Source organism: Typha latifolia, chromosome 11 (assembly GCF_019914945.1).
Source record: "Typha latifolia isolate L0001 chromosome 11, TyphaL0001v2, whole genome shotgun sequence".
Lineage (NCBI taxonomy): Eukaryota > Viridiplantae > Streptophyta > Magnoliopsida > Poales > Typhaceae > Typha > Typha latifolia.
The window spans coordinates 4,688,752-4,702,547 of NC_133096.1; the positions used below are offsets into that span (position 1 = coordinate 4,688,752).

The window sequence follows — 13,796 nt, forward strand, 5'->3', positions numbered from 1 at the left end:
AAACGGCAAGTAGTTAATGTATCCCAGACTCAACTCCACCTCTGACCTCCCGCCTACTTCAAATCGCTTTATATAAGAGAGGGAAATCCCCAAATTTCGAACCCCGAGCGAATACCTAAGCCTCCTCCCCGTTCCAAACCCTAGGGTGTTGTTCCTCCTTTCTCGTTTCTCCCCTCCCGAACCTCAAATATCATCAATTTGCAGGAGGCAAATACCCATGAACACTCCAATGGAGGTCTCTCTCCCAGAAACTTCCGACATTGGAAAACCAGAGGAGGTCACCGCTCCTACTCCCATCTCCACAGAAGACGATAAAGTCCTCGTTTCAGGTCAAAATTTTCTGATCCCATTCTCGTACCATTTCTGGTCTCTTCATTTTGCCCTGAAACAATGCTTCTTAGTGTTGCTGATTTGGGGGTTTTGGTGTTTCTGTAGTTGAGGTGTTGTTGAATCCCTCGAGCACGGCTCGAGTTGAAGATATTCGCACGGCTGTAGAAAGGTCCGTCTTTTCAGTTATTCGCTCAATTTATACCATTTCCAATGAGGAAGGATAAGATGGTGTTCAGTACTCTTATTCAAGTAGGGAGGATATTTGAGCATATATTTGTTAGTATATTTTTCTTTGTTTCTGTGCCTTTCTCAGTAGAATGTCAACATTCTTTGTTAACTAAACTTTAGCAGTTAGGGACCTAATTAACTTCTCTTGAATTTCTGTGGAGAAATACAGTGAGGAAGGGGGAAGTGACAAACTTGATGGGATTTGAGAACTTTCTCACTTGGTTATTCATTACGATGATATATATTACACACACACACGCACCAATATTTACAACAACATCCCATACATACTGGGATTGCATAGAGGTAATCTTTCAATAACTTTCTAAATAACCATAGTGATGCATCCCTATGCTTGTGAGGATTTTTTTGGATTTTGCTTTGAAGAATAAAGCAAGGGAAACCCTGTTTCCTTGTTTAAAAAATTCCTCAATCTCCTTCATATTCTTTCCTTGTTAGGAAGGTGCTATTTGACTCGTAGCATCTTTGATGCAAAGTAATTTTTAGATTTAAAGGACCTACTGGTACATGGAAGAATATTTTACTTTTGAATTCCATGTCAGTCTCTTCTGGCCAAGGAGCAAAACCCTCAAATTATTCTGCGACACTTGTTCATCTATAGGACACACATGGCACAAAAGCTAAATAGCTGATTAGGTGCAGCCCCCTATGCGGCAAATAATTTAAAACAACAGAAACAGAGCCGGCCATGCATGGTGCTCAATGCTTTATTTAACTTAGTGAGCAGAGACATTCAATTTAATATCTAAATATTCCTATATTCTTACAAGATATCCAGGGTTGCATAAGTTAAATATTGAGAAGAAAGAGACTTACTCAAGAATATAAAGAATGGCGAGAGATAATGCTGATGCTTGTTTGTTATTTCAGTTTGGGAACTGCTTTAGAGTGCGTGTAGCCATGAGTTGCTTAAATCAGTTAGTTAGGATTGAATTTGAATGTTTTCAAACCTATTCAGTTAAGCCCTGAAATTTTATTGGTCTACCTTGGTTGATTAGCATTTATATGTGACCTAATTGGAGTTCAGATTCAAGATAAGATAACCTATGTTAGTCGAATCATTGAATTTTACTGTATACCAGTCTAATTGAGTGGATCAATCGAGTCCTATCTAGTTTTCGACGAATCTATTTGTTAAATACACAATCAACATTGTCAATTGAATGGTGCCAATTTTCAGTCATTGTTAAATATTTAGCAACTCAATGAAACTCATGAAATTCTAGGGTTTTGATCCAAACACTCCTAATTTCATGTTCATTTGATAATGTCCCTAGTTTTGCATGCAAAAAATGACCATGTTGCCCATATAATGTAAATTACATGATAATTAATATTACCTATTAAATTTGTCCTACGGTTAACATAACATGGATATTTACTTAATTTAACTCTGCCTATTTGAAAATACTTCAGATTATGCTTGTATAGTCATGCTATTACATCACCTATCTGGGAATATTAGTGTAGTAGTAAGAAAAAGACAGGATAGCACTTGATTTGGCACAAAATCTTGCATATATAAACACGCATATAGGCTGTTCTTATAAGTTCTTTGACATCATGTTCATCCTAAACCTCTTAGTTTCTAAGAGCATATTCTTAAATAGGTTTTTACTCCCTTATATTTCTCAATTTATATTCAGGATGCTAGAAAAACGAAGCTTAAGCTATACTGATGGTCCTATTCCGGTGCCTTCTGATGATTCTTTTCTTTTTGAAAATGTTAAGAGAATCCTAATTTGCGACACAGGTAGAATAACTCACTGAAACTGGCCCATGTTCCTTTCTACCTTGAACTTATTTGCATGTTCTTTTGTGTTAATTTTTCTGATCTTTGGTGTAATTGATATTCTTCTGCAGATGAGTGGTTGGCGAACCATGAAGTACTCTTGTTCTGGCAAGTCAGGCCTGTTGTGCATGTTTTCCAGGTATTCACTATTTTGGAATATAGAACTTTTGTATGAACTATTTGTATTTTCACTTTTTCAGTCATTGAACTTTTTATTTTTTTACTTTCATGTGCCCATCTTTATTTTTCATATGCTTTTCCTCCCGTATGTCAGTCTTCATGCATTTTGATATTTTTATAGAAGTTTTTCTGGCACTATTTTTATAGATTGGTAATTATTAGATGTACATCTGCTACAGCTTAGTGAAGATGGTCCAGGTGAGGAACCAAGTGAAGATGATACACTTTCTAGCTTCAATGAGTGGGCTCTACCTGCTAAAGAATTTGATGGACTGTGGGAGAGGTTCGTTATGCAATACTTCTTTTTTGGTGATGCCTTATTGATGCCTATACTGTTTAGTGATTTAATTTATTTGCAGCTTAATTTATGAAACTGGTCTCAAGCAGAGGTTGCTGCGGTATGCTGCAAGTGCTTTGCTCTTTACTGAGAGAGGTGTAGATCCTTGTCTTGTTTCATGGAACCGGTAAGGAACTTTTCCATAAGCCACATACTTGAATCATTAATATATACAGTGGTTCAAAATGTAGATTTAATCTCTCTTTTAAGATGAATATTTGGGGAGTAGATTTGTCATGATATTGCTAGGGTGGTTTTGCAGATTCTTCTCATATCAGTTTAGGTAAACACTAGCATGATAATAACTACATGTGCCAACTGACAATCCTCAAACATAAGCTTCAACAAAAGTGCCTTGGCTTCCTCTACATGATGTAACCAATGCACTCAGTCTATCATCGAATTATAATATTGTCAATGTCAAAAAGAGTTCAAAACGTTGAGCAAACCAAATTACAAGATCATAGATTGTCATGTTGCATAATGAGAGATTTAGTTTTTATCTTTTATCTTTTAGGATTCAGATTAAATAAATTAAGATCTTAAATTACTTACCTTTTTAATATATAAAAAGAAGGGAAAGCTTAGAGTAAAATAAACCCTAGAGGGAGAGGTTTTGGGGAAGGTGGGCTTGGTATCGTAGCTATAGTGCCGTATGAAAAAGAATAAAGAGAGAAGAGAATGATAAAATAAATAAAAAAAAGAAAAGAAAGAGCATATCTGGTTCGGATAGAGAGAAGGGAAAAGAAAGAGAAGAAAGGAAAAGAGAAAGGCACAAAGATAGAGGGCATTGGAATCCGAGCATACTACGATTAACATTCCAAATAATTTGATTCCTACTCAAATTTTTTAAAATTTTTATTGTCCTGAATAATATAGAATAGAATTGAGCAAAAGTTATTTTTATTGAAGAATCTTTTATTAGATCTATTTTATTTTGTCCAATCTACTGATGTGAGAAATTTAATTTGGATGATGCTTATTATGCTACACGCATAGGAAATTAAGAAATTTATTATTTAAGTTTTTATTAAGAAATTATATATATCAAGATTAGATCATTTTATAGAAACCCCTATTTATGATATTTTATAGAAAAAGAAAAGAAGATTATGATTTCTTTATATTTCTAACCGGTTAGAAATATTATACTTAAATAGAATTTCTTATTTCTGCAAATATTTAATATTCTATTTTATTTCTAGAAAATAAGATATAAGGGGAAATATTAATTTGTAATATTTTGTTTAGAGAAAATAGAAAATAGGAGATCTCTCTTTATTATATTTTCATCAAAAGTTGAGTTGAGAATCTTTATCGGATTAAATCTTTGATTATTATTTACTCATGTTTTATATACATGACTTATAAAGAGGACATGAGATATATATATCTTCGAAAATATTGGCAACCTAATGTTATTTAATTATGGATAATTCATACATGAATTATAGTGAGAAGACTAAGTCTAAGTCACCTTATAGATAAATTTGGTGAATGAATTTACTTAGTTTTACTCTACATCGTAGTTTACAAAAATATTTGTATACTAGTTGTCAATTTGTCATAAATTACCATATTCTCCATACAATGATATTTGCTATATTATTTTTATTGTCATTTTATCTTTCGTGCAATATTTTATTATGTGCATCATTATTCTTTGTGCAGAACTTTAAGAATATTGATTGTTATATCTAAGAATTCAGGAAATGTTTTGGTTTGGTTCGTAGAAAATACAAAGTATTCATGAAGAAACTCAAAATCTATAGCAATATGTATAAAACATAGCATGGCTACTGCAGTACATAAAGAGGTTATTTGTATTGGCCATTAACAACTCTAGAATCCTAGCTCTCCATTTCAAAAGCTCAGATAAATCCTAACCATCCAAATCATCAAAAGTCACATGCTAATTACATGATCCTTTTATTTTATGCTAAAATACTGAAATACATAATAAAATAAGTATTTAGCTTAAATTATGCTCCTGCTTCGTATATTAGTATTTGGTGACATGGATGTGCCGCACATAAATGTACTAAGGGAAGATCAACTTTGCCTCTTAACCCATACCATCATAGGTTTCGTAAGATCAGTATAATTAGAAGTTTTCCATATAGAGTTTGATGGTGGAAAGCAATGTACTTGAAATGCAGTTTACGTTAAAACTATCGTCCATTAGCTTTAACAATCTTGAACTCTTGATGTCTCTTATCTATAGAGGGGCAACATTCATGCAACTGGACTTGGTGTTAGGGGATGCAGTATCTAAAGTGGACAATGATGATACATTTAATCTAATAAAAACCTGTCAATGGGAACAACAGATGAGGATAATGTACTATAGACGGTCTCTGCTATTTTTTTTTTTTGTTTTACCCCTGGCCAACATTCACAAGTAGTCTAAGTTGTTGGTTATAGTGTTACACCAAGTTTTGTTCTTTCATGAATTAGCCTAACCAAAATGTCAATCTCGTGGTCTTGATTTGTTAATAATCTTTTCATATGTAAATTGCTAGCCTTTTTAGTATCCCTTTCATTCAGTTTATTTAGATCATAAGACCGTTCTGGACCTTTTGGTTGATTTACTAGCTAAATAAGGAGATGTTGCCATTTGTTTGCTGTTACTTGTAAAACATATACATACAGATATATATGGTAATATCTTGTTCATTTGATGGACTTTTAAATTGCTTTCATGTATCATATATAGATATTTTATCTTGTAATTTCTTCTATGCTCTGAGGTTTAAATGCACATCTTCCTACTGCTGCATTTCATGTCACATATGATAATGTCCGCTAATTAGATTAGAAAAGGATGCCCAATGTGCTAGACTCTTGTCCATGTAGGGTGTGGGAAAGAAAGATGTGTGCACCCTTAGCTTTATTGTTGAGGCTATTTTCATGATGTAAACTTGTGACCTTTTGGATGCAAGGGACAAACCTTACTGTCCTACCAAGTAACACTCTCAAATGTCATATAGCAAGATCTTCTTTAGTTTTGAACATTAACATCGGAGAAGTGCATGAACACAAGCATCTAAATCTAATAGAAATATATCTAAGAAAATTTGTGTATGCCAGGGAGAGTCATAATCTCTTTGATTACATTTGCCATGGATTACAGGATTATTCTTTTGCATGGACCACCAGGAACGGGGAAGACTTCTTTGTGTAAAGCACTAGCTCAAAAGCTTTCTATACGCTCCAAGTCAAGGTTTGTGATTGACTAAATTTCTTATTGATTATCAATAATCAATACACAATTTTATTCGGTCGATGTCTCTAATGATTATCAACTAGGTACTCCATGTGTCAATTGGTTGAAGTAAATGCTCATTCCTTGTTTAGCAAATGGTTTTCAGAAAGTGGCAAACTGGTATGTTATTGTACTCCACTCTTACTGTTCCTTCAACAAATATCCCTTGTTCAGTTCTTTTCATGGGAGTTATTCTTTAGTGTCATTGAATTTTCTTTTACTACTATAACTTTGCATATTGTGTAAAAGAGAAGTCAGGCTCCTCTTTGCAGTGTCCGAGGCTATAGGAAACTTTACCTGTGTAGTTGTATGCAAGTATTTTGTGAGATTTGAGAATCCATTTGCAAAAGTTTATTAAGTGTAGTTCAGCAACTAACGAACCAAGGACAACCCTTTTGACTCTGACTAAAATGCATCTATGTCTTAAGCCAATTCGGGAAACTTAACTTTCTTTTATATGCTGCATCTATGCATCTTTACTTTGATTTAATATGTTTTGACTCTTTTGAGGATAAGAACCTTTGCTGATTTTAATACAATTCTAATATGACGGTTAACTTGTCAAAATTATGGAAGCTGGTGAGAGGGGTAGAAGGTTCTCTCAAGGATTGCTGAGGTTAATACCCATAATTTGTTGTACTGTCGACTGTCATCAAACCGAACAATCTTGTCAATATGGGAACTCTGGATGATGGTTGATTTAATTGGAGCAGAGGGAGATGCAAAAGAGGAAAGAAGGAAGAGGTTCTAAGGCATTAGAGAACAGGATTGTTTTTCATCTTTCCAGATAATTTTCTTGATATTAGTTCATTTTTCAATTTGGTCTTGTATTCCATAAGTAGCTGTTATAACGTTTTTTATTGTAACCAACTTGATTCAGTTAACTGACTTGATAATGCTTCAATACTTTCTTGAAGACTTGAACAGATTAAAAGCAAATTAGATCTGCGTGGTGAAAATCTGGCTGGAATCTGGAGAGTTGTTTGCTCATTTTGTTCAATCTAATCTGATGAGAAACTATTGACTGAACTTGCCCATCTTGAATTTACCATTATCTTTTTAGCTTTCTTGTATCATCATATCTTAAAACTTTGGGTCTTTGATATTCTTCATCTTTTTCAATCTTTACATTCAGGTGGCAAAACTTTTTCAGAAAATTCAGGAGATGGTGGAGGAAGAAAATAACCTAGTCTTTGTTTTGATTGGTTAGCTTCTTTTTCATCCTCTTTCTATTTCCTTGTATACAAGTTGTGCACGTCCAAGTAATGATTGGTTTGTTTGGGAGTTGGTATTGCATTACTCGATTTCTAACTTTTGAGAATTAATAACCTTTGAGCGATGAGGCATAGACTTGTGATAAATTGATAACATCTAGTAGTTACTACTGTGGATAAGTTGTCATATTTGGGAGAAGACATGTATTTAACTATTTACAACCAAAAAACACTGTTCATAATACTTAAATAACAGATCTTATATCTCATAATGCTTACAAGAAGCAAGTTATCATTGACAAATTTTCTTGTAGGAGGCAAGTGTTCATGTTTTCCCTAAATTAGCTTAGTCTTGATTAAATTTGGTTGTTGTCAACTCACTTGTGGTGTCACAATAAAATCCCTTTTCTCAAGACTCAGAAGGATTACTGGCTTACAATTAAATTATCCAAACATACTACATATTGTTCTTATTGACCAAGGTAAATAACTTTATTGTCTTGAATATTTTCATTATTTTCTGTTCCTCATTTTCAGATGAAGTTGAAAGCCTTGCTGCTGCGAGAAATGCTGCCCTCTCTGGATCAGAACCTTCAGATTCTATTAGGGTATTACTGAGTATTTAGCTTTTTCTTTGCCAGTAATCACACAATCTTAAATTTTTTATGCTTAACTAAAAATTAAACACTTCTAAGGATTACATATATCCTTTTCTCATCTTACCCTACTGTGCTCTTTGCTGAAATTTTCAGGTTGTCAATGCTTTGCTAACTCAAATGGACAAGTTAAAGTCCTGGCCCAATGTCATCATTTTGACAACATCAAACATAACTGCTGCAATTGGTATATATTTGTTTCTTCTATATCTTTTTTTAGTTTTATAATATTTTTGATTTTACTAACCTGGAAACTTTTGTGAGTTCTTTTTCTTGCTTCTGATCATTTTTCCACTCGACTGCACCTCCTTTTCATGATGAATCTGATGTTAATTAAAATTTTCATACTATCCTAGAAACATTTAAAATTTCTCAGTCGATACAAAGGAATTTGGATATAGTTTAACGATTAGAAAAACCCTAAAGTATTTTCTCATTAAGAATAAGTGTTTATACATGTTATTCTCATAAATAAGTTTATTACATGTATATGTAGGGTAGGTTATTCCTCGGGTATAATATAAGAGTATATACATTAACAGCTACAAACCCCCTTTAAACTCAAGGTGGATCAAATTGCCAACTAGATATTTAAAGTGTGTCATGGGATGCAACTTAGTGAAGAAATCAGCTATCTGCTTCGTAGATTATTAATTTTTGTTCGTGTTTGGGATGTGAGTATTTTTTGAAATAATTAAAGACTTGTCCAGCACGTGTGCAACACCAACTCTACCCCTTTCAACTCCATCACTTCCATTAAGTAATAGGAGAATGAAGGTGATGGGATCTCCGCTCCATGTTGCAACACAAGCCCAACTCCACGTTGCTGCCACTGCATGACCTTGATCTCGACGATGCTATTGCCGCATTGCATGAGCTTGACCTCCACTATGTCTCACAAGCTCGATCTCTAGTGAGAGTGAGAGAGGGAGTTCACAGAGGAGCTCACCAACGTGCTCGGCTCGTCGTGGGCCCACTGACAACCTCGAGAGAGAAAAGAGTTGAAGAGAAGACTCTCGAGAAATTAGGGATTTAGGGCTCATTTTGGAGAATAGAGGGTTTCTCTTGTTAACTTAACTACTCTTGCCTGAGCCATTCTCATCTGACCTACATAGCTCATTAAGTTGGCCAGTTAGGCTTGTCAACTAACAAACTGGCTTGCCAAAAATGCTCCAATACAGTCCAAACGTATAATAGGGGCACATAGCAGGTTAGCGGCGGGCGCCAAAAACTCTTTTTAAAACATTGAGAAAAATTGATAGTGCCAAATAGAAATTGATGCTGAACAAAATAACAGACTACCTCAATGTGTTTTGTTCTCTTATGGTATACAAGATTGCTTGCAATTTGTAGCACTTTTGTTATCACAATAAAAATAGTAGTGGGCATAGGAGTTGACATGCCATTGTTGCCTAATAGATGGTGAAGATGAATAATCTCCTTATTAGTGGACAAGGTTTTATATTGTGTTATGGTACTAGATAGAGATAATATCTTGCTTCTAGCTTTGCTAAGATATAAGAGAGTTATTAAAGAACACACATAATTTTGTGTAGAACGATGAGTGGTAGGATTACTAGCCCAATCAGCATCAGAATAAGCTTGAAGAACAAGAGAGGAGTGAGTAGACATCAAAAGAGAGTAAGTAACAACCCCCTACACATATTTGAGAATTTAAAGTAGTGCTACATAATGAATAGATCGAGAGGCTGTCACAAACTCACTAACTATGTTCACAACATGAAAAATATCTGGTCTAGTGATACTTATGTCTAATCTGTCACAAGCTGCCTATATCTAGTCGAATCTGCCAATGACACACCATCTGTTGCGACGAATCTTTAGATGAAGCTCAAGAAGTGTATCAGTTGTCCTATCATCAGGTATAGCTTTTCGATTGATCAAATTAGAAGCATACTTTCATTGAGATACATATATACCTATCTCGTTATGAGCAATTTCAAGACCAAGAAAATAACGCAGGCGACCCAAGTCTTTCATCTGAAAGTGTTGAGGCATGTGTTTCTGCGATGATTTGAAAATAAGTTGAATTAGTACGTATAATTTTCATGTCATCTACATAGAGTAGTAGAATAACCGACCCCTGCATCAAAGTACACGTAAACATAGAATGGTCATAATCAGTCCAACCTCTATCATAGCTTGACGAAACTACTAAAACCAAGTTAGGTGACTGCCATCTACCCCATTTTTCAAACAAGTCAGGAGAAAATTGCATTCAATCCCATCCTATAAGGGCTATACTTTGTGGGCCTCCCTACTTTTCTTTGCTGGATCCTCTTTGCTATTTTGCTGCAGCTACTACTTTGCATCCCTATGGCTGTGCTATGCTTGCACAGCATTGCAGAAGAGACATGGAGTAAAGCTAGAGGGCAGAGCCTCACCATGCTTTATCCTAAGTTAGAGCTAGAAAACACGCAAAGCAAGATTGTGTGGTAGTAAGGTATAGGGTAGTAAACTAGTAGACACAATTGTCTGGTGCTCAACCAACATAGAGCATCTTAAAAGTTTGCTTCGTTTACTTTGGTGCATGGGGGAATCTGTTCACTGACATCATTCAATCTCCAAAAACTGAGATTTGTTTGGATCAAAGTGTAAGTATTGGAGTTCAGTATCAAGCCATGTTAATTTATTGCTTTACATGAGAACTCCCTTTTCTTATATGTTTGTCTTCCCTTAAATAAGTTAGCTATTGTTGTAGAGAACAATAATTATTTTTATATTGGTAATTTCAAGATTTTTTCTTTAGTTCACATTCAAAAGATGCTTGTATCATTACCCATCAGTTGTTTTTGAGATGTGCTTACTGGACTTGGAGATATTGTGCTAACAGTTGTCATCGCTCTCCCTCATCTAGAGTATTCCATGTCTGGAGGACTTTCCTGAGGGCTAGCCAAGTGACTGAATTCTATGTAGGAGAAAGAATTAATACTAATTCATCAACAATTATGTTCCGCCAAAATGTGCCATAGCGAGCGAGTGAAAGGCAAGCCTAGTGTGAATTAGGATCAAATACCAAGAATCGATAAATAAGCACACTCGGTGCACTCAACTACTCAAGTACATTAATTTCTCTATATTAAGTTGGTAATTTTTTTGTTTATTAGTTGAATCATAACACCTTGTTGACTTCTTACTCTGAACCAAGGTGCATATTATTTAACCAACTTATTTTTTGACCATCATTGATCAACATCTTTCTTCAGATCACAACTATTGGCAAGGATTGTCGTGTTAGTGTTGTACTGACACATGGCACACGGCGTGTCGGTGGTGCTTCCTTGTTCCGAGGTGTGTTGCCTTGTGTTGACGTGTGTCACTGCCTGTATCGCTAGTATTGCTCTTGATACACGGTGGGTATCGAGTAGCATATCATGAGTGCTGTTTGATACCTATTTAGCTTACTTAGGAGACTTCTTTTTTAGGTTTATTTGTTGGTAGGCTTATCTCCCAAACCAAAAAAATGAGGAGAAAGAGAGATTTAGGAGAGGTCAATCCAAAGGTGGGAACTTGAAATCTCATCAAAAGATATATTTTTTCATTTATTTTCTTTTCCTATTTGGTTTTTTTTTTCGTTTAGAAACCAAATTCAAGATAAATCATTCTAGATGTAGCAAAATGAAATTAGATTTATCATTTGTAAGTCATTCTACATAGATCTAGCATTTTGTGCTACATCTATATAAAATACTCTTCAAAAATATAGGAATCAAAGAGAGGGAATTTGTTTGATATTATGTGTTGAATCATATTTTTACTTAACTTTTAGCATATTTAGGCTAAGAATAAAAGACTCTAATATAGGTTTTAATATATATATATATGCCCTAAAAAGCCTATTGAGGGTGTGCTAGTCGCACACAGGCATATGCTGAGTCAGCACAGGGAATGCTAACAGGTACGTGCCATGCCAACAGAATATCTACATAGCACATGCCACTAGCAATAGAATTCTTGGCTATCGGTATTAATTTATTAATTTAATTATAGAATTGACCTTCCCTAATTCATGTTTTTCTTTTTTTCCATTAGGAAGGTCATTATTTGCTTACTATAGATAATTGCTGGATGTTTGCTCTCTTTTCCACTTTACATGAATTCAAAATTATGGAAAATATTTATTTATCTTTTGTAGCACTTCATCGTCATGTAAGAACTCACTTTTGTCTAGATTGCAGATATTGCTTTTGTTGATCGAGCAGATATCAAGGCATATGTTGGCCCTCCAACTGTTCAAGCACGATATGAGATTTTGAGATCATGCTTACATGAACTTCTACGTGTAGGAATTCTCACATATCCCAAGGTAATAGTTCCTCATGACCAGTTAAACTTGCTTGACCGTCTTTAACGTTACAAGTTTCTCATTGTTATTTAGTCCTTGAAATCGATTCTTTCTTTGCATTATTCTATTAGTGGTAAAGGGCAGGTTTTACTGTCACAACCCCTATTACTACAAAAGCAAATGGCTATAGCTGGCCACAATCCCGTAGAGACAACTGTGCCCTAATTGAGTGCAATGCCTAAGAACACTCTCCACAATGTCAGTATAGATAATAGCACAATAATCATTTCTTTTTTGATCTAGTGAGCTGAACTCAGTAATTAAAATGCCAAACTAATCTAGCGGTACATCTAAGTAAACAATTTATAGAAACCATAAACTAGAAAAATAAAAATACAAGCTATATTTACAACATCCCCAAAAATTGTTATACAATACCAAACATAGTGGTTAGCATAGAAATGCAAGCTACATGAGGCTAGTAGCTACACTTGAGAGGGTAGGATATAAAAGGATTCCACTACTAGTGTGCTACCCAAAATTCCAAATGCTAAAATGATGTCGCCTAGTGATTTCTACCTCCTGACACTTCGGAAGAGTCATCGAAAAGAAGGGGATAATGAGCTCACATTGCAACTTAACAATCAGAAATGTTTTGAAAACCAATTACATAATATATAAACCATATTGCAAGAATCATATAATCATAATTCTAACTTTGAAGCTACAAAGCATAGTATAGAACCAACCTACTACTTTATATAAGATATAACAATGTATTCTTATAACCTATGAGTTCAGGTAACCATGGTACAAGCCCATCCAATTTGTAGTTTGAGATACCAAAGCATCATTACATTGGCTCTACTAATATATTTGTCTCTGTTAACTTACCAGCTATTTTAAAAGTTAAGGTTATTAGAAAATGGTAATTTTCATATGTTATATTTTAATGCTTCCCCTTGTTTCTTTGATAGGCACAAAATGGGTGCATATTTTATATTTTAAACAATAGATTGTCTTGACAGAATGTGAATTTAGAGAATAGTGATTTTTATATTCTAATAATTTCTATTAATCTTCTAGGTACTAAGGTCTATAGACACCGTCCAATTCACACTCTCACAGATACTAGAGTTTTTTATTTGAAACCATATGGCCACATGTTCTTGCCAGCTAACTAAGCTTGTAAATAGATGATTCTTGTCAAATAATATTTTTCAAGCTTAGAATCCAAACATATAGCTCTTACACAATGTCAGGACCCGAAATACTTTTTGACTACTATAAAATTTTAGAAATATTTTAAAATGCATGAAAAATCCTAAAAAGTTGGGAAAAATAATAGGAAAATATAGAAAAAAAATTGCTCACATAAAGTCTAAAATTTGAAAAAAATAATACTATTTCAATCTTTGTCTCTCTTTGTCTCTCTTCCTTTCTCACACAAATAAAAAGTCTCCGTCT

At 34.3% G+C, this 13,796-nt stretch overlaps 2 protein-coding genes across 5 annotated transcripts in view; one reads left to right on the plus strand and one right to left on the minus strand.

Annotated features, from left to right (window-relative positions):
* Positions 1–13,796, plus strand: part of LOC140797685 (pachytene checkpoint protein 2 homolog) — a 21,974-nt gene continuing 8,178 nt past the window's right edge. For 2 of the 4 annotated variants that reach the window (XR_012110706.1, XM_073151311.1), the window contains exons 1-13: positions 3–329; positions 436–499; positions 728–864; positions 2,226–2,332; positions 2,443–2,510; positions 2,731–2,834; positions 2,911–3,015; positions 6,022–6,111; positions 6,198–6,273; positions 7,289–7,358; positions 7,905–7,975; positions 8,120–8,210; positions 12,223–12,350. Coding sequence is in view for 2 of the 4 variants with exons in the window: in XM_073151311.1 (XP_073007412.1) it covers positions 2,227–2,332; positions 2,443–2,510; positions 2,731–2,834; positions 2,911–3,015; positions 6,022–6,111; positions 6,198–6,273; positions 7,289–7,358; positions 7,905–7,975; positions 8,120–8,210; positions 12,223–12,350 (909 nt within the window). In the remaining 2 variants the exon portion in view is untranslated. Of the gene's footprint in view, positions 330–435; positions 500–727; positions 865–2,225; positions 2,333–2,442; positions 2,511–2,730; positions 2,835–2,910; positions 3,016–6,021; positions 6,112–6,197; positions 6,274–7,288; positions 7,359–7,904; positions 7,976–8,119; positions 8,211–12,222; positions 12,351–13,796 lie in introns of all 4 variants that reach the window. The other 2 variants (XM_073151310.1, XR_012110705.1) reach the window with 2 other exon arrangements.
* Positions 9,666–13,796, minus strand: part of LOC140797686 (protein FLX-like 4) — a 21,850-nt gene continuing 17,719 nt past the window's right edge. Inside the window, exon 8 of the mRNA XM_073151317.1 lies at positions 9,666–10,048. The gene's annotated coding sequence lies outside the window, so the exon portion shown is untranslated. The remainder of the gene's footprint in view (positions 10,049–13,796) is intronic.